Source organism: Oncorhynchus gorbuscha, linkage group LG23 (genome assembly GCF_021184085.1).
Source record: "Oncorhynchus gorbuscha isolate QuinsamMale2020 ecotype Even-year linkage group LG23, OgorEven_v1.0, whole genome shotgun sequence".
Lineage (NCBI taxonomy): Eukaryota > Metazoa > Chordata > Actinopteri > Salmoniformes > Salmonidae > Oncorhynchus > Oncorhynchus gorbuscha.
Window position 1 is genome coordinate 48,059,792 of NC_060195.1, and position 25,873 is coordinate 48,085,664.

At 43.6% G+C, this 25,873-nt stretch overlaps 1 protein-coding gene across 11 annotated transcripts in view; it reads right to left on the reverse strand.

The window, feature by feature from the left end:
• prom1a (prominin 1a) overlaps nt 1-25,873 on the reverse strand; it is a 122,799-nt gene that overhangs the window by 36,717 nt on the left and 60,209 nt on the right. For 8 of the 11 annotated variants that reach the window (XM_046323204.1, XM_046323199.1, XM_046323196.1 and 5 more), the window contains exons 5-8: nt 4,134-4,254; nt 3,809-3,872; nt 3,421-3,510; nt 442-465 (exon numbers count right to left, since the gene is read on the reverse strand). In XM_046323204.1, coding sequence (XP_046179160.1) covers nt 442-465; nt 3,421-3,510; nt 3,809-3,872; nt 4,134-4,254 — 299 coding nt within the window. The remainder of the gene's footprint in view (nt 1-441; nt 466-3,420; nt 3,511-3,808; nt 3,873-4,133; nt 4,255-25,873) is intronic. The other 3 variants (XM_046323200.1, XM_046323195.1, XM_046323205.1) reach the window with 1 other exon arrangement.

The window sequence follows — 25,873 nt, forward strand, 5'->3', positions numbered from 1 at the left end:
CAGACAGAGCAACATAGGACAAAAAGCAGCAAGAATGTTTAAATGATATATTCAATATAGACAAGAAAAATACAATAATGTGAGTGTTATTAGTTTAAGAACACTATGTTTGTCTATTGTTGTGACTTAGATGAAGATCAGATCAAATTTGATGACCAATTTATGCAGAAATCCAGGTAATTCCAAACTTTTTCTTGGCACTGTATATTGTAGACACACAAGGATGCCTCGTGATTTAGTCTGGTTCCAGATCTGTTTGTGCTGTCTTGCCATCTCCTATGGCCATTGTCATGCCAATGGTACAAACTGATCTTGGACCAGGCTACAATTGGCTCAAGAGCCAGGAATACCACAAGGGGACCAATCACAAGAGTGACACCAGGGTGATGTCTCAAGGTTACAAGGCCAGGGATCACAAGGTCAGGGTTTATTTACTGTTACCTTTAATGGCCCTCTCCACTTTGACTTTATGACAAAAAAGTAAAAAGGAAAGAAAAGGATGTCTACTTAAGCGATTAAAGTCGTAGTACGCCATGTTACGAGCTAAGTAACAAGATCTTTCTATAAGAACTACAAAACTGCTCTATATTGTTTATATACAGTGCATTCGGAAAGTATTCAGACCCCTTGATTTTTTCTTTTACAGCCTTATTCTAAAATGGAATTTAAAAAATCTCCTCATCAATCTAAACACAATACCATATCAAGATTAAACGAAAACAGGTTTTCAGAAACGTTTGCAAATATATTAAAAATAAAAAACAGAAATACCTTATTTACACAAGTATTCAGACCCTTTGCTATGAGACTCGAAATTGAACTCTGCACAAGTGTGTGCATCCTGTTTCCATTGATCATCTTTGAGATGTTTCTACAACTTGATTCGAGTCCACCTGTGGTAAATCCAATTGAATGAACATGATTTGGAAAGGCACACACTTGTCTATATAAGTCCCAAAGTTGACAGTGCATGTCAGAGCAAAAACCCCAGATCTGGGGAAGGGTACCAAAACATTTAAGCAGCATTGAAGGTCCCCAAGAACACAGTGTCCTCCATCATTCTTAAATGGAAGAAGTTTGGAACCACCAAGACTCTTCCTAGAGCTGGCCGCCTGGCCAGACTGAGCAATCGTGACCGATGGTCTTCAGAGTTCTTCTGTGGAGATGAGAGAACCTTCCAGAAGGACAACCATCTCTGCAGCACTCCATCAATCATGCCTTAATGGTAGTGGCCAGTAAAAGGTACATGATAGCCCACATGGAGTTTGTCAAAAGGCACCTAAAGGACTCTCAGACCATGAGAAACAAGATTTTCTGGTCTGATGAAACCAAGATTGAACTCTTTGGCCTGAATGCCAAGCGTCACATCTGAAGGAAAACTGGCATCATCCCTACGGTGAAGCATGGTCGTGGCAGCATCATGCTGTGGGGATGTTTTTCAGCGGCAGGGTCTGGGAGACTAGTCAGGTTTGAGAGAAAGGTGAACAGAGCAAAATACAGTGATCCTTGATGAAAACCTGCTCCAGAGCGCTCAGTCTCTGAATGTCCTTGAGTGGCCCAGCCAGAACCCGGACTTGAATCCGATCGAACATCTCTGAAGAGATCTGAAAATAGCTGTGCAGCGACGCTCCCCATCCAACCTGACAGAGTTTGAGAGGATCTGCAGAGAAGAATGGGAGAAACTCCCCAAATACAGGTGTGCCAAGCTTGTAGTGTCATACCCAATAATACTCAAGGCTGTAATCGCTGCTAAATGTGCTTCAACAAAGTGCTGCGTAAAGGGTCTGAATACTTATGTAAATGTAATAATTCCATTTTTTATTTGTAATACATAAAAAAATGCAAACGCTGTTGCTTTGTCATTATGGGGTATTGTGTGTAGATTGATGAGGGGGAAAAAACTAATTAATCAATTTTAGAATAAGGCTGTAACATAACAAAATGTGGAAAAAGACAAGGGGTCTGCATACTATCAGAATGCACTGTATATATACACTGAGTGTACAAAACCTTAGGAACACCTTTCTAAAATTGAGTTGCACCCCCTTTTGCCCTCAGAACAGCCTCAGTTCGTCAGGGCATGTAAAATGTGTCGAAAGCGTTCCACAGGGATGCTGGATTTCTTTATAATAACAGCTTCATCTCAATTCTAGTCAGGTTTTAGAGCCAAGCATAGTACAATTACTGTGGTAACTAATGTTGTAGGGCCTCAGGACTGTGTTTCCCTTTTTATTGATTTGTTGAAGGTCTTCGACACTGTTGACCATGCCCTGCTGTTGTATAAACTTAAAAAAGGTTGGTTTAAGTGTTGAAGCATTGGATTGGTACTGACAGAACAGTGTGTAGCACAGCCAGCGTATGAAATCTGAGTTTCGAAGGATTACGAAATGAGTTGCCCAGGGCTCAAATTTTGGTCCCATCCTTTTTACGGTGTATATAAATTATATAAGGAAGACTGTTGACTGCATTGATAACTTGACCAAGAAATGAAGTCGCTCTGGATAAGAGCGTCTGCTAAATGACTTAAATGTAATGTAAATGGAAGTTGAAATTAGATTTTTATTTTAGGAACAAATCTTGCTCTTCAATGTCAGGCAGAAAGGATCTTGTTCAAAGCATTTTCCTATTGGTGCTGGATTATGGTGATATTGTCTCTATAAAGGCCACGGCAAGTACCTTAAAAACTCTGGACACAGTGTATCATGGTGCTTTAAAATGTATCACAAATGCTAGATCACTCACCCATCTCTGTGAATTGCATGCTATTGTGCAATGGACCTTGTCTCTCCACCAGGAGGCTAAAGCTCTGGTATACCTTCGTACACAAAGCATTGATGGGACAACTCCCTTTGTATCTCTGTTCCTTACTGACCAGATCAGTTACTCGATACAGTCTTTGTTCACAGTCGCTGCTGTTCTTGTCTGTTCCTAAGGCTAGAACTGAGATGAGGAAGCCTTATTTTTCCCATAATGCCCCTTCATCCTGGCGCATGCTTCAAAAGATATTCAAGTTAAGGAGTTAGTGTCCTTGCCTGTTTTAAGACTCTGATCGACGCGACTTGTTTTTGATAGTTGCAGTTATTTTGAATCTTCTACCGTATCTGCAACTTGTGACACTTTGTCTTCTGTGTGTATTTATATTTTTTTGTAATATTTTATGTACATGCTGCTATTTCCCTGTTTGGCTTTCTTGCATGTCTCCCTCGCAAAATATATTTTTTAACCTCATTGATTCTTACCTGGTTAAATAAAGGTTAAGTAATACATAAATACAATAATGTTTTGTACACTCAGGGTATTCTTAAAAGATCCTGATAACTTGTGTCCAATTTGAGGACAGCATTGTCAGTGTGGTAGAGAATAAAAACAATGACAGCATCGGTCTGAAAGAGGAAATGATATCATAAGTACAGGACATACCACCAGCCATATGGAGCGCTCCGTCCATTGCAGGACAGACCTCTTTCCCCAATTCCTCATGGATCTTCCCTCCAAGCAGAGGACCCACATCTGAGGATGCGGAAATAGCATCATTATGTATTCGGGTTAGGGTCAATTCCATTTGAATTCAGGACGTAAATAGATGTTAAAATTCCAATTTCTCCCACAGAAAAGCAATGGAGAAGAATTGGAATTGCAGTTGACATCCTCAATCGACAGAATTAAAATGAAATTGGACCACAACTCTGTTATGTATCTACTTAACATTCAATATGCTGTTAACTTGATATGGCCATAAGATTCAGAGTTTTGTGCAGTAGACTGAACAGAGACAATATGGAGACGCGGCCTCAGGCGCTGTACTTACTATCCAAGTCAGAAATGACTTTGTTCTTGGCAGTGGCGTATTGTGCTATTAGATAATCAACTTGCTGTGAAAAGAAGAGCAGAATAAAGTCACAGAAATTGAGACACGTGAGTCTGTTTTTTTGTCCGAGATTGTGTTACTCTGTCAGTTTCTCTCTATCTCACACATACCCATGCACCTATTACTGTATGTACGCACGCACCCCTTTGAGAAGCATACAATATACATTTAATCTGACCATCTCTTACATTCTCGACTTAGCCTTGTGTGTGTGTGCACACCTACAGAAATACTGTCATTGCAGCTATGGTAAGAAAAGCTGTACCGTTGGCGTCTCGTTGGTAAAACTCTGCAGGTCCCTCAGGTTGCTACTGACCAATCTCCTCATGCCTTTGAGCTGTGAGCTCAGGTTCTGGTTAGCTGCATACGCACACAGTACTCCAGCCCTGCGGACAAACAAGAAATACAACCACACAGAACATTAAAAGAGATATAGGCTAGCATACACCAAAATAAGAGCATTTTAAATATTGTAATCCAGATATTCTAAGCTTTATGGCTGCAATTAAATCTAGAATCGGCTTCCTATTTCGCAAAAAAGCCTCCTTCACTCATGCTGCCAAACATACCCTCGTAAAACTGTCTATCCTACCGATCCTTGACTTCGGCGATGTCACTTACAAAATAGCCTCCAACACTCTACTCAGCAAACTGGATGAAGTATATCACAGTGCCATCCGTTTTGTCACCAAAGCCCCATTACAGTACTACCCACCACTGTGACCTGTATGCTCTCGTTGGCTGACCCTCGCTACATATTTGTCGCCAAACCCACTGGCTCCAGGTCATCTATAAGCCTATGCTAGGTAAAGCCCCGCCTTATCTCAGTTCACTGGTCACCACAGCAACACCCACCTGTAGCACGTGTTCAAGCAGGTATATTTCACTGGTCATCCCCAAAGCCAACACTTCCTTTGGCCGCCTTTCCTTCCAGTTCTCTGCTGCCAATGATAGGAACGAATTGCAAAAATCACTGAAGCTGGAGACTTATATCTCCCTCACTGACTTTAAGCATCAGCTATCAGAGCAGCTTACTGATCACTGTACCTGTACACAGCCAATTTGTAAATAGCACACCCAACTACCTCATCCCCATATTGTTACTTATTCTCTTGCTCTTTTGCACCCCAGTATCTCTACTTGCACATCATCATCTGCACTCCAGTGTTAATGCTAAATTGTAATTTTGTTTTCGCCTATCTATGGCCTATTCACCTATCCTATTTATTTCCTTACCTCTTCTACATTTGCACACACTGTACATAGATATTTATTTTGTGTTATTGACTGCACGTTTGTTTATGTGTATATATATATATATATATATATATATATCGTTTAATTACACAGGCAGCCCAATTCTGTTATTTTCCCACTAATTGGTCTTTTGACCCAACAGATCAGCTCTTTTTCCAAAAATTGGGCAAAAGATCAGAATTGGGTTGCCGGTATAAATGCAGTCTTTATATGCTTATGATTTTGTTGAAAGGCAATTCATGTCAAACTTTTGTTCACACCTTCTGTCTATACATTTATGAAACCTGTACAGACCTCTAATCAGTTTACAAATACCACAAATAATCATTGGAGTTGAAACATTCTTTGAACTAGGGCATGGAGCCAGCTAATGACTGTACATGATGTCCTGTCTACTATTGCCTTTATTGCTTCGCATTATTTTGATTGTTTGTATGTGTTGTATTGTATACACCACTCCACACAGAAGTTTGGGGGTGGGGGCAATGAAGTTGTTTGGATTTGAATGTCCATCTCTCCTTGGCCACATAGCCAACCATTATGACATCACCTGCTTCAGAAAGCTTTGTTCGCCGTGGAAACCATCGATAACATTCTAAAATCCACATTCTAGAAACAGAATCAACATTTCCCCCATAAACACTTTCACCTTCTGAGAAGACAGGTCGTTTTGAGACAATCTGTGTACCTTTTATTGCTAAAATGTCGCTGCATCTGTATAATGATGGCTACGAGTCTGACTCCCACTATCAGCCTGACCAGGGCTACGACTCAGGCTTTGAATCTGAATTGGAGTCAGAAGACCCGTTAGAAGAGTCCAGAGAAGTGGGCCTCTTCATCGAGCCCACACCCTCCTCATCCTCAGATCAAGATCAGGTCCGTGAATTCCCAGTGGCCAGGACCCATGCCCTGAGGGCTGAGGTGGACCAGACAGTGGCCCTGGCCACGGCCCCTGTGGACCTGGAGGTCATGGTGGGCGAGCACAATGAGATTCTCCAGAGCTCCGGCCCTGAGATCACCAGAGCACCTGTCTGTCTCATACTTGCCCCTCAGGTGGTTCCATCGTGGGTCACCTGGTTTAGAAGCAGAGAGGCAGAACCAGAAAGCACTCACTCAGACAGTTCTTTGAGCAATTGCAAGTATAAAATTCCAAGTTTATTAGGAAAACATCATCACATAGAACGTTTTTGAAGACAAATGCTGTCTTTTAAGTGTGACCGATTGTGTGTATTGTCTTTCATTCCGTAGATTATAATGGTTTAGACGTGAAGCGTCAAGAGTCTCCCGTAAGAGATCCGGAAGACCAGAGGGTCCCGCTCACCAAGAGAATGAGAGGATCAGAGGACTCTGGCAGTTTCCTGATCCCTAGGTTGCCACCATGGGTCACCTTCAAGAGGACTAGGGAGTCCGGCCCTTCTAGCAGCCCAGGCTGTTTCCATCTAGAAGGCTCATTATGGAAGAAATGGAAGAGGTAGTCTATCTTTTGAACTCTTTATTGTTTTATCTTGTGTTTTTTTATTTTATATAGACAATACCAGTCAGATGTTTGGACACATATACTCATTCAAGGGTTTTTCTTCATAGTTCTATATTTTCTACATTGTAGAATAATATTGAAGACATCGAAACTATGAAATGACACATATGGAATCATGTAGTAACCAAGAAAGTGTTCAACAAATGAAAATATATTTCATATTTTAGATTCTTCAAAGTAGCAACACTTTCCCTTGGTGACAGCTTTGCACACTCTTGGCATTCTCTCAACCAGCTTCACCTGGAATGCTTTTCCAACAGTCTTGAAGGAGTTCCCACATATGCAGTTGTTACTTGTTGGCTGCTTTTCCTTCACTCTGCGGTCCAACTCATCCCAAACCATCTCAATTGGGTTGAGGTCGGGTGATTCTGAAGGCCAGGTCACCTGATGCAGCACTCCATCCCTCTCCTTCTTGGTCAAATAGCCCTTACACAGTCTGGAGGTGTGTTGGGTCACTGTCCTTAAAAAACAAATGATAGTCCCACTAAGCACAAACCAGATGGCGTATCGCTGTTGTGGTAGCCATGCTGGTTAAGTGTGCCTTGAATTCTAAATAAATCACTGACAGTGTCACCAGCAAAGCACCCCCACACCATCACACATCTTCCTTCATACTTCACGGTAGGAACCACACATGTTGAGATCATCCATTCACCTACTCCACGTCTCACAAAGGCACATCGGTTGGAACCAAAAATCTAAAATTTGGACTCATCAGACCGAAGGACAGATTTCCAACGGTCCAATGTCCATTGCTCATTCCATTGCTAATTTCTTGGCCCAAGCTGTCATGGTTCCACCAGGGCCCTAGATAATTTCTTTGTTACTCAGGTGTTGCTTGTCATTTCATTTCAGCACCTGGGTCTAACCCCACCTCATCACAGCATGTTTTTGCCACAACATTGACCCAGCAGAGATCAACCAGATTAGAGGTCATACCTATCAAGGAGCACTGTTGGGAAGACGGCAAGAACAAACCACGAGACCCTCCGGGCACTCACCGATTCCTTCCATCCACGGCACGCCCCCAATTCAGGAGGAGCCAATGCCCAAGTCTCATCGCCCAGTGCTACAGGCGCCGCTGTAGTTCCTCCAGCGAACCTGCACCAGGAACCCAAGATCCCAGCCCCCTGAGCGGTATAACGGCCACCCGGGAGGATGTAAGGGTTTCATCAGTGAACCTGCACCAGGAACCCAAGTTCCCAGCCCCCTGAGCAGTATGACGGCCACCCGGGAGGATGTAAGGGTTTCATCAGTGAACCTGCACCAGGAACCCAAGTTCCCAGCCCCCTGAGCGGTATGACGGCCACCCGGGAGGATGTAAGGATTTCCTCACTCAGTGCTCTCTGGTGTTTGAGCCACAGTCTTCCTCGTTCCACACTGATCAGGCCATGATCGCTTACATCATCATCTCTGCGTCAGGGCCCTGGCGTGGGCAACGGCTTTGTGGGAACAGCAGCCACCATCCGGCAGCTCCATATTAGCTTCTACTGCCGAGCTGCGTCAAGTCTTTGACCACCCAGTCGGTGGGCGAGAAGCAGCAAGGCGACTGTTCAGACTCCGCCAAGGGGCCCGATCTCCATCCAAAAAGCCAAGAGGTTGAATGCTCGCCAGGCTAGGTGGGCTCTGTTTTCTAACCAGTTCGATTTCACACTAGCCTATCGCCCGGGATCCAAGAATCATAAAGCAGACGCCCTGTCCCGCCAATACAATGTCTCTAAAGAGGAGAGGGACCCCGATAACCTGACCCCGTGCGGGGGACCCACTAACAGACTTTACATTCCGCGATCAACCTGGTCCCGACTACTACAATGGGGACACTACTCTAAATTAACTGGGCATCCAGGGGTTAATCGGATACTGGAGTTCCTGTGGTGGAAATTCTGGTGGCTCCGCAGCTGGACCCACTCCTGAGGGGGCGGGGGTACTGTCGTCATGATTCCTCCTGGCAGCAGAGACCGCCCTAGATACTTTGTTACTCAGGTGTTGCTTACCATTTCATTATGATTTCCCTTTTAAAAGAGGTGTATTTTCTGTCCTTGTTTGTAGAAGCTTGATTTTGGTTGCCCTGTGTGTTTGTCGCCTGAGTAAGTTTCTAGTCCTAGTGTTTGTTGTTTTTTCAGTATTACTGTGATCCTTCTGTTACCTTATTGTTTTTCAGTAAAGTATTTACGTTATCCTAAACCATTGATGCCTTGTCTAGTCCATTTGCTGCACCTGGGTCCAACCCCACCTCATCACACAAGCAAGTCTCTCTTTATTATTGGTGTCCTTTAGAAGTGGTTTCTTTGCAGCAATTCGACCATGAAGGCCTGATTTACGCAGTCTCCTCTGAACAGTTGATGTTGGATGTGTCTGTTACTTGTAACTCTAAGTTACCTCTGCAGCAGAGGTACCTTTGGGTCTTCCTTCCCTGCGGCGGTCCTCATGAGAGCCAGTTTCATCATAGCACTTGATGGTTTTTGCGACTGCCCTTAAACCCTTTCTTGAAAAGTTCTTGAAATTTTCCACATTGACTGACCTTCATGTCTTAAGTTAATGATGGACTGTCATTTCTCTTTGCTTATTTGAGCTGTTCTTGCCATAATATGGACTTGGTCTTTTACCAAATAGGGCTATCTTCTGTATACCACCCGTACCTTGTCACAACACAACTCACTGGCTCAAATACGTTAAGAAGGAAATAAATTCCACAAATGAACTTTTAACAAGGCACACCTGTTAATTGAAATGCATTTCAGGTGACTACCTGATGAAGCTAGTTGAGAGAATGCCAAGAGTGTGCACAGCTGTCCTCAAGGCAAAGGGTGGCTATTTTGAAGAATCTCAAATATATTTTGATTGGTTTAACACTTTTTGTTGGTGACATGATTCCATATGTGTTATTTTATAGTTTTGATGTATTCACTATTAAAAATAAAGAAACCCTCGAATGAGTAGGTGTGTCGACTTTTGACTGGTACTGTATATATATATATATTTGTTGTGTCTTAGGGAGACTTGAAAGGCACTTAAAATCAAATGTATTATTAGGTCAGTTGAGGAGAGTGACATTGCCATTGTCCCAAATGTGACAAGGCCCAAGTATAGGAGAACATGGGAATCAAACCTTTGCCCAGGACGTGGGAACCAATCGGAAGAGACAGAAGGTCTGATGAGGACACTGACTCAACTCAACTGATGTCAACCAATCTCAACTGACCTTTAATTGCATTTTGTATCAGTTATAAAATAAATGTACTGTCTTTTTTTCTATATTAATAGAAAATAAAAATGTTTTAGATCTGCGATCTGATTTGTCCTTATCTTTCTTATGATTACTTAAGATTTGAAAACATATATAAACACCATGTAAAATGTCAGTCCCATGTTTCAAGACCTGAAATAAAAAAATCCCAGAAATGTTCCATATGCACAAAAAGCTTATTTTTCTTCAATTCTGTGCAAAAATGTGTTCACATCCCTGTTAGGGAGCATTTCTCCTTTGCCAAGATTATCCATTCACCTGACAGGTGTGGCATGTCAAGAAGCTGATTAAACAACATGATCGTAACACAAGTACACCTTGTGCTGGGGACAATAAAAGGCCACTCTAAAATGTGCAGTTTTTTCACAGCCATTGAAGAGGAGTGGGACAACATTCCACAGGCCACAATCAACAGCCTGATAACGTCGATGCGAAGGAGACACGCGCTGCATGAGGCAAATGGTGGTCACACCAGATAGATACTGACTGGTTTTCTGATCCACACCCCAACCTTTTCTTTTAAGGTATCTGTGACCAACAGATGCATATTTGTATTCCCAGTCATATGACATCCATAGATTAGGGCCTAATACATTTATTTAAATTTACTTATTTCCTTATATGAACTCAGTAAAATCTTTGAAATTGTTGCATGTTGCGTTTATATTTCTGTACAGTGTAAATAACACCAAATTGTACCTAATACATTTCTCTTCATATTTTAGCTGCTTTTGCCATAATATGGAATGCGTTCCAGGTGACGACAATCTGCCCATCTCTGCCCATTCACGAAAATGGTTCGCTCCTACAGACAAATCATATTCAAACCAAGCTTTATTTATACAGCACATTTCAGACTTGGAATGCAACGCAATGTGCTTTACAGAAGAAAACAAACAATGAAAATAAAAGCTGAACTATTTACTACACAACAAACACAAAATAAAAAACTAAAGAATGACAAACTGAACAACTAAAAAGCACTCTAAGGAAAAGCAAAGCTAAAAATGTGTTTTAAGATAAACATTTTAAATATGTCCACAGTTTCAGCTGGGGGCATAATAACTAAAGGCTGCCTCTCCATGCCTCTTGGTCCTAGGCTTTGGGACAGTTAAAAGGCCAGTGCCAGAGGACCTGAGTGAGTCACGTGGCCGTGGCTTGCTATATAAAGCAGGCAGACAAGCATCAAGGCATTCAACGTTAGAATGTGCAAAACCAGTGACCTAAGCGATTTTGAGTGTGGTATGATCGTCGGTGCAAGGTGCACCGGTTCCAGTATCTCAGAAACGGCTGTCCTCATGGTCTTTTCACACATGACAGTGTCTAGGGTTTACCGAGAATGGTGCGACAAACAAAAAAAAACAATCAGCGGCAGTCCTGTGGGCGAAAACAGCTCGTTGACAAGAGGTCGAAGGAGAATGGCAAGAATTGTGCAAGCTAACAGGCGGGCCACAAACAGGCAAATAACGGCAACAGTGGTATGCAGAACGGCATCTCGGAACACACAACTCGTCGGTCCTTGTCACGGATGGTCTATTGCAACTCCTATCAGCCAAAACAAGAAGAAGCGGCTCCAGTGGGCACGCGATCACCAACACTGGACAATTGAGGAGTGGAAAAACATTGCCTGGTGTAACGAATCTCGGGTCCTGTTGCGTCCTGCTGACGGCAGAGTCAGGATTTGGCGAAAGCAAAACAGGCAAACTGCCTGGTGGCGGTGGTGTAGGGAATGTTTTCCTGGCACAAGTTAGGTCCCTTGATATCAATTGGGCAACATTTCCATGACCTGAAGAATTCAGGCTGTTCTGGAGGAACTAGATGGGTGTAGATAATAAATAAACATTTTCAGATAATTGACAAAAATACTTAATGGAATCCTTGTATAAGCACAGCAATAACATATAAATGCCAGCAGGTGGCAGTACAAGTCCTTACAGCAAAACCAAGACCTGTTCCACCATCATTATAGGAATAGTGTACAGGGCCTAAAATTGAATACAGACTAACTGACCAACATAATCTGCTTATGCCCCCCCCCCCCCGGGAAAGTTAACTAATTTAAAATGAAAAATACACACTGAAATGGTTGAAGGTGATATGCTGTGGCTCACTCAACTGAAATGATTTGAGATCGAGGCTTTACACTCTGTCATGTAACCTTTCAGGCAGTAAACTTACTGTAAAGTACATGCTAAACACATTACTGCATATTGTGAATAACTTATACATCTAAAAGAGTCACTTCCGTACTTAAAACAGTCCATACTGTGGCTCTGTGTGTTGTGCTTCTAGTGTTAATTAGCTCCAGGAACATCAACGGGAACCTTGTCCATATATTAAGTCCTAATTTCCATGATTCCTTCTATCCCTCCTGAATACTAACCCTAGTTTCTAAAATGGTCAGAGTTTGATGAATACTAACCCTAGTTTCTAAAATGGTCAGAGTTTGATGAATACTAACCCTAGTTTCTAATATGGTCCGAGTTGCTAAATAATAACCTTATTTTCAAAAAATGATATGATTTGCTAGGTCAGGGATTCCCAAACTTTTTTGGCCTACGACCCCATTATGATATTAAATTAAATTATTGCGACGTGAAAAAAAAGACAATTTTAATTTCCCAAAAATATTTGACCCCTTTTTTTGATCATGTCTCATTGCTGCAACTCCCAACGGGCTCGGGAGGCGAAGGTCTAGTCATGCGTCCTCTGTTAAACATGACCCGCCTTACTGCAAATTATTCTGACATAATGTCTCTTCTCTCACCACCAATAATGAGATGGGTGTGCTTGATGCATGGCGTGTCAGAGCTTCCCAAAGTCATGGGGTGTGGTCGACAGTGCGCACCTCATCTCTACTGTCACATCCAACCTGGGTCGATATTTGGTTTTAATGCCGATGAGAGCACTGAATCCAGCATCCTACAGATATGAGCCGACAAAGGGTAGCCTACCATGAGTTTTATGGTGCTTTCATGGAAACGGAAACATGGCTCACTCGAGACACGCTATCGGAGTCGGTACAGCCAGCTGGTTTCTTCACGCATGGCGCCGACAGAAACAAGCATCTTTCTGTTAAGAAGAAGGGCGTGGGTGTAAGCCTTATGATTAACGAGATGTGGTGTGATCATAACAACATACAGGAACTCTATAGAAGTCCTTCTGTTCACCTGACATAGAATTCCTCACAATAAAATGCTGACCGCATTATCTACCAAGAGAAATCTCTTCGATTATAATCCCAGCCGCATATATCCCCACCAAGCAGACACATCGATGGACCTGAACGAACTTAATTTGACTCTATGTAAACTGGAAACCACATATCCTGAGGCTGCATTCATTGTAGCTGGGGATTTTAACAGGGCTAATCTGAAAACAAGGCTCCCTAAAGTCTATCAGCATATCGATTGCGCAACCAGGGCTGGCAAAACCCTAGATCATTGTTATTCTAACTTCCGCGATGCATATAAGGCCCTCCCCCACCCTCCTTTCGGAAAAGCTGACCACGACTCCATTTCGTTGCTTCCGGCCTATAGACAGAAACAAAAATAGGAAGCTCCCGCGCTCAGGTCTGTTCAACGCTGGTCTGACCAATCGGATTCCACGCTTCAAGATTGTTTCGATCACGTGGACTGGGATATGTTCCGCATTGTGGCAAACAACAACATTGATGAATACGCTGATTCGGTGAGCGGGTTTCTTAGAAAGCGCATCGGCGATGTCGAACCCACAGCGTCTATTAAAACATTCCCAAACCAGAAAGCGTGGATTGATGGCAGCATTCGCGCAAAACTGAAAATGCAAACCACTGCTTTTAATCAGGGCAAGATGACCGGAAACATGACCGAATACAAACAGTGTAGCTATTCCCTCCGCAAGGCAATCAAACAAGCTAAGCGTCAGTATAGAGACAAAGTAGAGTCACAATTCAACGGCTCAGAAACGAGAGGTATGTGGCAGGGTCTACAGTCAATCACGGACTATAAAAGGAAAACCAGCCCTGTCGCGGACCAGGATGTCTTGCTCCCAGACAGACTATACAACTTCTTTGCCCGCTTTGAGGACATTACAGTGCCATGAGACGGCCCGCTACCAAAACCAGCGGGCTCTCCTTCACTGTAGCAGACGTGAGCAAAACATTTAAATGTGTCAACCCTCGCAAGGCTGCATGCCCAGACAACATCCCCAGCCGCGTCCTCAGAGCAAGCGCAGAGCAGCTGGCTGTTGTGTTTACGGACATATTCAATCAATCCTTATCCCAGTCTGCTGCCCCCACATGCTTCAAGAGGGCCACCATTGTTCCTGTTCCCAAGAAAGCTAAGGTAACTGAGCTAAATGACTACTGCCCCGTAGCACTCACTTCCGCCACCATGAAGTGCTTTGAGAGACTAGTCAAGGACCATATCACCTCCACCCTACCTGACACCCTAGACCCACTCTAGTTTGCTTACGGCCCCAATAGGTCCACAGACGACGCAATCGCAATCACACTGCACAATGCCCTAACCCATCTGGACAAGAGGAATACCTATGTGAGAATGCTGTTCATCAAGTACAGCTCAGCATTTAACAATATAGTACCCTCCAAACTCGTCATCAAGCTCGAGACCCTGGGTCTCAACCCCGCCCTGTGCAACTGGGTCCTGGACTTCCTGACGGCCCCAGGTGGTGAGGGTAGGTAACAACATCTCCACCCCGCTGATGCTCCACACTGGGGCCCCACAAGGGTGCATTCTCAGCCCTCTCCTGTACTCCCTGTTCACCCATGACTGCGTGGCTGTGCACGCCTCCAACTCAATCATCAAGTTTGCAGACGACACTACAGTGGTAGGCTTGATTACCAACAACAACGAGACGGCCTAAGGGGGGAGGCGAGGGCCCTCGGAGTGTGGTGTTAGGAAAATAAGCTCACACTCAACATCAACAAAACAAAGGAGATGATCGTGGACTTCAGGAAACAGCAGAGGGAGCACCCCTCTATCCACATCGATGGGACAGTAGTGGAGAGGATAGAAAGTTTTAAGTTCCTCGGCGTACACATCACTGACAAACTGAATTGCTCCACCCACACAGACAGCGTTGTGAAGAAGGCACAGCAGCGCTTCTTCAACCTCAGGAGGCTGAAGAAATTTGACTTGCCACCAAAAACACTCACAAACGTTTACAGACGTACCGCCTGGTACGACAACTGCTCCGCCCACAACCGTAAGGCTCTCCAGAGGGTAGTGAGTTCTGCACAACATATCACCGGGGGCAAACTACCTGCCCTCCAGGACACCTACACCACCCAATGTCACAGGAAGGCCAAAAAGATAATCAAGGACAACAACCACCCGAGCCACTGCCTGTTCAACCCACTATCATCCAGAAGGCGAGGTCAGTACAGGTGCATCAAAGCAGGGACCGAGAGACTGAAAAACAGCTTCTATCTCAAGGCCATCAGACTGTTTAACAGCCCTCACTAACATACTGACTCAACTCCAGACACTTTAATAATGGAAAAATTGATGTAATAAATGTATCACTAGCCACTTTTTAAAAAATGCCACTTTTATATGTTTACATACCCTACATTACTCATCTCATATGTATATACTGTACTCTATACCATCCACTGCATTACTTATTCATATATTTTTGTATGTATATATTCTTATTAATTCCTTTACACTTGTGTGTATAAGGTAATTGTTGTGAAATTGTAAGGTTAGATTACTCGTTGGATATTACTGCATTGCCGGAACTAGAAGCACAAGCATTTCGCTACACTCGCATTAACATCTGCTAACCATGTGTATATGACAAATACAATTTGATTTGATTTCAAGACAACTGGGAACTCTCAAAAATACAAGGTCAAATCATGACACCAAGCCTCCCGGGTGGCGCAGTGGTCTAAGGCACTGCATCGCAGCTCTTAGCTGTGCTACAAGAGACTCTGGGTTCGAGCCCAGGCTCTGTCGCAGCCGGTCGCGTGTCGTCTGGGTTAGGGAGGGTTGTGCCGGTATGGATATCCTTGTCTCATCATGCACTAGTGACTCCTGTGGCGGGCCAGGCGCAGTGAGCCTTCATTACTCCGGAGCCCATACAAGAGTGAGACAAGACAGTAACTACTAACAATTGGATACCAAGAAATTGGGGGTAAATATATATATATTTTTTAAATTCATGATGTCAGTAATCTTCAGGTTGGAATGTCAGAGCTCTAGAAAGAGGCCAGAGTTCCTGAGTTGGAATTCCGAGTTTACCGACCACTCAACAAAAAAAATACCAGTTGGAGTTTGTTTTTTTCGCGAGTTTCCAGTTGTCTTGAACACACTTAAGTCAGGAGTCAGAGATTTCCGAGTTCCCATTCAGGAGTTCCCAGTTGTTTTGAACGCAACATTAATGCTCAGAGGGCGACGGCAGGGTATTCCCTTTGAGTCAGGAACCAAAACTCTTACGTAATGAGCAGTGAATGTGTTGTCTGAAGCATTTGGTCACATGACCGCTCGATCAGCTGTTCGATTTCACTTACCGGCATGTCATCTGAGCCAGGATCACAGTCAAACGGATTGGGAAGTAGGTCCCAAAGTGCTCTTCCGAGCGTTGGAGGTGAGCAGTCATCACTTGTGTGGGACACTTACTGATGCTGGTCTGTTATTTTATTTTACATCCATTGTGAATGACAACAGTTCCTCTCTCAATGCAAAAAATCTTTCCAACACTCCCCCTCGATAACCACCAAGCCTTGGTGTGAAATAGAACATTGTCATGATCAGATCCCATATCTCCACATAGTTTAGTGAACCGGTGTGCACAGTGGATGTGGTTTGATGTAGTTTACAATCAAAGTTACCTGCTGCAGTGTATCTCCAAGTTCTGTGCTCAGCTCTTTTCCTGCCATTTGCTCTCGGCGGATAATGCGTCTATATGGCAGAGGGAGACACATCCATAACTAGAGTGAAGTGGCTTTGCCCGCCGTCCCCCCAAAGACGGAGCCCCAGCTGTGCAAAAGCCCACCATTCAATCACACACGGAATCTGTTTTTCGCCAATATAGCCCCGCTGCACACTGAACATCCCTAAGACGTTTCATGCTTGGGAATCATGAGACAGAACAACGTGGCAACATGAATAGCATCTCCTGACATCTATAGTGAACAACAGCCAATGCATGGGGCATCTCAGCCCTCACAGCTAACGTCCATTTGGAGAGTTTTCGGAATCGATCAGTCAGAGTTTCCTCTTGAGGCTAGCAATAGCATAAATTATTCGTTTCACAGTGTTATCTGACAAAGATATTGATGTGAGTTCCTGTGCCTCTGCCTCCCCACACACTGCGTGGCCCACGCTTGGATTGCGTCCTACCTGACAGGTCGCTCCTACCAGGTGGCGTGGCGAGAATCTGTCTCCTCACCATGCGCTCTCACCACTGGTGTCCCCCAGGGCTCTGTTCTAGGCCCTCTCCTATTCTCGCTATACACCAAGTCACTTGGCTCTGTCATAACCTCACATGGTCTCTCCTATCATTGCTATGCAGACGACACACAATTAATCTTCTCCTTTCCCCCTTCTGATGACCAGGTGGCGAATCGCATCTCTGCATGTCTGGCAGACATATCAGTGTGGATGACGGATCACCACCTCAAGCTGAACTTCGGCAAGACGGAGCTGCTCTTCCTCCCAGGGAAGGACTGCCCGTTCCATGATCTCGCCATCACGGTTGACAACTCCATTGTGTCCTCCTCCCAGAGCGCTAAGAACCTTGGCGTGATCCTGGACAACACCCTGTCGTTCTCAACTAACATCAAGGCGGTGGCCCGTTCCTGTAGGTTCATGCTCTACAACATCCGCAGAGTACGACCCTGCCTCACACAGGAAGCGGCACAGGTCCTAATCCAGGCACTTGTCATCTCCCGTCTGGATTACTGCAACTCGCTGTTGGCTGGGCTCCCTGCCTGTGCCATTAAACCCCTACAACTCATCCAGAACGCCGCAGCCCGTCTAGTGTTCAACCTTCCCAAGTTCTCTCACGTCACCCCGCTCCTCCGCTCTCTCCACTGGCTTCCAGTTGAAGCTCGCATCCGCTACAAGACCATGGTGCTTGCCTACGGAGCTGTGAGGGGAACGGCACCTCAGTTTCTCCAGGCTCTGATCAGGCCCTACACCCAAATAAGGGCACTGCGTTCATCCACCTCTGGCCTGCTCGCCTCCCTACCACTGAGGAAGTACAGTTCCCGCTCAGCCCAGTCAAAACTGTTCGCTGCTCTGGCTCCCCAATGGTGGAACAAACTCCCTCACGACGCCAGGACAGCGGAGTCAATCACCACCTTCCGGAGACACCTGAAACCCCACCTCTTTAAGGAATACCTAGGATAGGATAAAGTAATCCTTCTCACCCCCCCCCCCCCTTAAAATATGTAGATGCACTATTGTAAAGTGGCTGTTCCACTGGATGTCATAAGGTGAATGCACCAATTTGTAAGTCGCTCTGGATAAGAGCGTCTGCAAAATGACTTAAATGTAATGTAATGTATTCATCATGTCAGTTTGAGGCCGGTAATATCAAAGTCTCTGCAATAGTGTGTGGTTTCATAGAGTAGCGAGCCATTCACTGTGGGAATGATTCAAGTGCAACTGAGACAGAAATGATATATTTCTTTTCAGGATTTTGGAAATTATCCCGCGACCCCATTTTCATATCAGGCGACCCCATGGGGGGGTCGCAACCCCTAGTTTGGGAACCGCCCTGCTTGGTACGGTAGTGAGAGAGGGGCTTATAAGTAAAGGATTTGAGAAAAGACGGTGGAAGTGTCTATAGAGGTTGAGGTACGCAACCAGCAGCATGTTCTTTTGGGCAAAATGTTAACATTGGTTATGTCCCAAATGGCACTCTATTCCCTATATACTGTAGTGCAAAGTAGTGCACTGTATAGAGAATAGGGTGCATTTGGGATGTCTGGTCAAAGTGCAGTAGACAAACAATATTGTACTGTACGTCATCTATAGAAATATGAAATGTTTTAAAATAATTAGCAAGCAGCTAAATTAAAGAGATAGGATGACTCACTGTAAGAATGAGTCAGAATGTCTGTTTTCCTATGGGTTTTGAATGTTTTGATCAGTTGAGATGGAGTGTGTGCATTTGCAGTGTGTGCTTTGTCTGTGTTAGGAAAATGAGGTAAATTATTATTAGCATGCATTCCGATCTATTTTTAGTCACTCATGAGTCATTCATCCCAGATGTGTGTGTCTGTGTGTGTGGGAGGAGTGGGGGAGTACTATGTACTGTACAGTGTGTTTGTGTGTGTGTGCATGTTTCTTCTGTGTGTGTGTGTGTGTGCGTGTATGAACAGTGTCAGCCTCGCAGGGGCATCATGGAGATAAAGGAGACTTGACCTGGGTAGGTGAATATAATGAGCGTTGCCATTCATGCTCACTCCTTCACTCTCCCGCTTATGCTAACGGAATATTAGCCCTAACGCTTGAGTGTTTACCACCGCTGAGAGATACCCAACCCAGCTGTCTCTCTGCTCGGTCTCTCAGGCTGCTGTTCATTCACACTGCATCCCTGGGACTGGAGCTGGTCTCACAGTGTGTGAGAATGCTCTGTATGTGTGTGTGTGTGTGTGTGTGTGTGCTCAGTGTGTGCTCATCATGCATTGAAATGATGAATCATCATGTGTATGTCATTGGCAGCTGTATCAGAAAGTGTGCAGCCCTAACTGAGAGAGATTGCCCGTTTGCGTGTGGTATGTGTGCCAAGTCCTGAGGTTTTGTGCTGATGCTCATATAGATACAAGCTCTTGGGAGAGCAAAATGGAAATCATTATGGTGGCTATTGGCTAACATGTAGGTTGCATGGACATGATGTGACTAAAGCTAGGCAGTAGGCATTGAGGCAGGCGGATCAAGGGAGATTCAAAATGGCTGCCAGACGACAAAGGCCTTTTGTGCAACTGCCTCCCTCTCCCTCATTCTTTCACTTTAATGTCCCTTCTCCCATCATTTTCTCTCTCTCTTTCGGTCCCTAACCCATTCATTCGTACATTCTAATTATCATTCTATCTCTCCCTCTGTGTCAGCATTGTCCAGCAAGGTCAGCGGAATCTCCACCGAACAAAGGGGCTTTGAAGATGGCAGGAACTGTGGAAGAGAAGGGACCCTGATCTAGGGACTACATTCTGACCTGAAACCGTAGCTCTCACCAGAGCAGGGAGACTGTCAACAGACTACAGCGTGTGCAACCCCATTCAACGAGTCAACAAAACAAAATGTTTCAGTCGGAAGGAGAAAAACAGCGACTCGTCTTGCGATAGTTAGCTGTATAGCAACAAAGTCAACGAGACGTGATAACATAACTCAATAACAATTCATCATAACTGTGAACACAGTGTAGCGCAAACTGTTGGCCTATAGCAAATCATATAGGCCAGTACGGCAGTGTAGCATTACACGGTCTAGTGGCTCCATGGCTTTGCTTGGGCTAACAATGGCCTGTATTCAGCTGTGTTGTGCTAGGACAGGACAGTGCTTTCCCAGTCCTCCTCTCTTTCACTCTCTCCAGTCTCTAGAGAGCCCCGTTTCTGTTTTCTATGAATGACAGGGGTGGTCAACACTCTATTCAGGGTGTGCAGGACTATAACAACCCTGCTCCAACACACCGATTCAGCCAAACAAGATACGAAAGATACTCATACGAGTGGCTGATCAACAGAATCAGGTGTATTGGAGCAGAGCTGGAGCAAAAGAAAAGCATACCCAGGAGCTTTACAGGAGGAGGGTTGGCCATTGCTACTCTGTACAACTTCCTAACAGGAACTGACCCACAGTCTCACAATCTGGTCTGCAAGATGCAGCATGGAGTAAGATGTTGCCTTTCATATTTTGCTCAAAGGTAGAGTGCCCACTAATTATCGGCCTTTAAATAACAGCTGGGTAACACAACACAAGCTAGATTGAAATCAACAGGTCTTGGTTATGTTGATGAAGTGATGCCTGGTATTTTGAAGCCGGAGCACACGTATAATAAATGCACACTAAAGTACTCTTCTCCTTTTACGTCACATTCACTGATATGATCTTTAGTCCAAAGGGTCAAGCAAAAGCAAAAGGGGTTTAGCACCATGCTTTGTGTGAAGACTGAACAATGCCATGAGTATATGGTCTAAAATTAGGTGTAAAATGTAAGGTAAATGGATGCTTCTGGTTAAGATACAGGTGAAGCCTACATACCACAGAACTGTGCTTAGCACTTAGGCTAAGGAAGGAAAATGGCTGCCATCGTCTTTCAAACCATTTAACATACAGGATTGTTTTCATCTGGCGTTAAGGCGGAGCTTTTGTCAAACTCACACTCATTTCAACTTGCAAAAGCTCTGCTATTTTCCAACACTGGCGCCAGGATTGGTTCTTTACCGGTCTTATATTAGCTCACTTGCGCTGAGAAGAGGGGTGGAAATATTTGAGGTGTGTACTATGTCCCTAAGACTCACCAAATGAGGGCCTTAACGGTACCTCAATAGATTATGGCATTGATTTGGCCAGTGGAGGCACACAGTAGCCTAATCAGTAGCCTATAACCAATGCTTAGTTAAAATATCAGGAGCAGCAAAACAGTCAACATAAACTCAGCAAAAAAATAAACATCCCCTTTTCAGGACTTCATAGATCTTCATGTGAAAGGGTTTAAACACCGTTTCCCATGCTTGTTCAATGCACCATAAACAATTCATGAACACGCAACTGTGGAACGGTCGTTAAGACACTAACAGCTTACAGACGGTAGGCAACTAAGGTCACAGCTATGAAAACTTAGGACACTACAGAGGCCTTTCTGCGTCTGTCTCCCGATCCTTCATGCCAACGTGATACCCCCCCCCGAACCTATAACGCTACCGCCAACGCTAAGATTTACCATCGCATTAGGTTTGTTAAAATAGAGCCCATAATCTCATTATTCATTATCTTTTCAAGAAAAGACAGCGTACAGCATACAGCATACAATACCACTTAAAAAGTGGAACTAAACTTTAAGAGCACAGCAAACCTCGTGAATGACACAGTATGTCACTACTCTTAATAAAGACAACTATTAAGGCAACAACCACACACACACACACACACACACACACACACACACACACACACACACACACACACACACACACACACACACACACACACACACACACACACACACACACACACACACACACACACACACACACACACACACACACAATATAAACTATATCAAAAACATTTACAAAATATTCATCCATTTATTCTCAGGATATAACTCAGGAAGGATTCTTCCATTTTTCAAATCACAGATGGTCACACTCAAAATCTGAATTTAGCTCAGCAACATCTCCCATGAAGAATGAACCAGTGAATACATAATTCAGTGTTACGCTGACTAAAAGGCCTTTGGCATTGCGAGACACTAACACACGACTTAGCCCCCCAGGGTCCTGTCATGTAAGGACACAGTGTCAGTTCCGAGCACCTAACACAAAGTACACTGTAACATAGCCCTTCCCCTCCGAGTTAGCTGTACGATGGAGGACAACAGGTCTTTTTGTGTTTGTGTATGTGGGTGTGTGTGTGCAGCGCACCTGCAGGAAACAGCACGGTCCTTCCCCTCCAAGAACCCTGGGTAGTCATACTGTATGTATGTAGACAACAGGCGTTTCAGACCTTGATTTGTTGCCTTAGACTGCAAAACTGACAACAATGCTAGCGTCATTGACTCCATGCCAAGTAACCATGGTGGTTGGCTGCTCAGGGTTGTATAAACTACTCAGGGTTTGCCATATCAATTCCAGTCCTAATTAAGAACCCAATATTGCATATTGGCACCATCATAACCATACCTTGATAGATTTGTCATAAGCACCTATGGTCCCCTTGTAATGTCTTACTATCATAGTGAAAAAGGACGTTACATGGAACCCAAACTGGCCAAACTGGCAATTTAGCTAGCTAGCTTGCACTTGCTAGCTAATTTGTCTTATTTAGCTAGCTTGCTGTTCCTGTTTACCTGAAATGCACAAGGTCCTCTACTCCACCAATTAATCCACACATAAAATGGACAACTGAATCGCTTCTCGTCATCTCTCATCCTTCCAGGCCTTTTCTCCTCTTAACTTTATATTTGGATTGGCAACTTTCATAAATTAGGGGTATGGGGTCCACAAAAATTTTGGACACACCTACACATTCCAGGGTTTTAATTTATTTTTACCCTTTTTTGTACATTGATGAATAATTGTGAAGACATCACAACTATGAAATAACACATATGGAATCATGTAGTAACCAAAACAAGTGTTAAACAAGCCAAAATATATTTTATAATTGAGATTCTTTCAAGTAGCCACCCTTTGCCTTGATGACAGCTTTGCACACTCTTGGCATTCTTTCAACCAGCTTAATGAGGTAGTCACCAATTTATTTATTTATTAATGCGTTTGAGCCAATCAGTTGTGTGTGACAAGGTAGGGGTGGTATACAGAAGATGGCCCTATTTGGTAAAAGACCAAGTCCATATTATGACAAGAACAGCTCAAATAAGCAAAGACAAATGACAGTCCATCATTAACTTAAAACCAGTTAAGGATAGGCAGAATAATGCCCCCTTTGGAGGAATTGCGTGCCCATAGTAAACTGAACAAAAATCTGTCCAAAATTGCTAATATATGCATATAATAATAATTATTGGATAGAAAACACTCTAAAGCTTCTAACCCCGTTTGAATTATGTCTGTAAGTATAGCAGAACTCACAGGGCAGGCAATCTCCCAAACTATTTTTGGGAGCCTCAAACTTGGGGGACTTTGGCGTCATCGCCCCCACCCTTCCCAACCAGCTATGGATCTGGAGACACTTTCTATATCTTCCACTAGATGTCCTCATTCAGTACAGGGTTTTGAGCCTTTAGTAGGCAAAAGACTGAGTGTCGCGAGAAAATTCAAGGTTACGGGAGTGCGCTTCTTGGAGACACGTTCCTTTGTTCCAGATAGCCTGCCAAGAAGCACGTTCGTCCGAGAGATTAGATAATAGTTTTGTACATTTAGAACATCCGAAAGCTTGATTCTGCACTCAGTTTGACCAGTTTAGTCGACGTATAATATGTAATTTTGAAGTTTTGATGCGCAACTGTTCATGACCAGAAGTAATTTTTGGTAGTATTTCAGCTGGAACTTGCAGCATTTGCTAATACAAAGACACACAAATTGAAACCAAACAATGTTTTGGGTAAGTATGACTTCTTCCACTACATTATGATCGAAGACCATCAAAGGTAAGGGAATATTTATGTTGTAATTTTGTGTTTCTGTTGACTCCAACAAAGCGGAGAAATATTGCTTATGTCTGACCGCCATCTCAGATTATTGAAAAATGAATGATTTCTGTAACGTTAAAAATAAATGTGACAAAGCGATTGCATTAAGAAGCAGTGTATCTTTCTAACTATATGTAGAACATGTATATTTAGTCAAAGTTTATGATGTGTATTGCTGTTATCTGGCGTTATCTGGCGGAGTTATATATAATTTCTCCGGACATTTTTTTAGCATGTTCTGAACATAATGTCAATGTAAACGGTGTAACATGTCCTATTACTGTCATCTGATGAAGATTTTCAAAAGGTTATTGAATTTTTTTCTTTTAATCCTGCGTTTGTGATTGCATCTTTTGTTCGACAAAATGGCTATATATTGGCTGTGTCTTTGGTGGTGGTTTGACATAAATATGTGCTATGTTTTTGCCGTAAAACATTTTAGAAATCTGACTCGCTGGGTAGATGAACAAGGTGTTTATCTTTCATTTGAGCTATTGGACTTGTTAATGTGTGGAGGTTAAATATTTCTAAGAATATTTTTGCATTCTCTGCGCCATCTTTTGAGTTGAGTGTGGGGGGGTGCCCTTGGGGAACCTGGTAGCGTGAACAAGTTAAGACATGAAGGTCAGTCAATCTGGAAAATTTCAAGAACTCCAAGTGCAGTCGCAAAAACCATCAAGCGCTATGACGAAACTGGCTCTCATGAGGACCGCCAGAGGAAAGGAAGACCCAGAATTACCTCTGCTGCAGAGGATAAGTTCATTAGAGTTAACTGCACCCCAGATTGCAGCCCAAATAAATGCTTCACAGAGTTTAAGTAACAGACACATCTCAACATCATCTGTTCAGAAGAGACTGCGTGAATCAGGCCTTCATGGTCGAATTGCTGCAAAGAAACCACTACTAAAGGACACCAATAAGAAGAAGAGACTTGTTTGGGCCAAGAAACACGAGCAATGGACATTAGACCTGGTAGAAATCTGTCCTTTGGTCTGATGAGTTTAAATTTGAGATTTTTGGTTCCAACTGCCTTGTCTTTGTGAGACACAGAGTAGGTGAACGGATGATCTCCACATGTGTGGTTCCCACCGTGAAGATTGGAGGAGGAGGTGTGATGTGTGGGGGTGCGTTGCTGGTGACACTGTCTGTGATTTTTATTTTTTTATTCATGGCATACTTAGCCAGCAAGGCTACCACAGCATTCTGCAGCAATACGCCATCCCATCTGGTTTTTAGCTTAGTGGGACTATCATTTGTTTTTCAACAGGACAATGACCCAAAACACACCTCCAGGCTGTGTAAGGGTTATTTGACCAAGGAGAGTGGTGCCTAACCTTTGTTTAACTAGCTAAAAAGCTGTTCTTAGTGAAAATGTGTTTGGAGTCACCTTTTGTAGCTAATAAGAGTTCATGTAAGAGTTAATGTGGTGAGGTCAAAATAATGAAACAAAACACAAATCTATTAACTTAAAAATGTTGCTTACTTCTCCTTGCCATTATCATTCACCTGATGATAAGACAACATACTGTACGTTTGTTTATTTCTATATGCTATGATATGATGGGGTCCTTAGCCATCTAACCAACGCTCAAGACAATTCTATTGCTGTGATTTCAGGGTCCCTTAAATT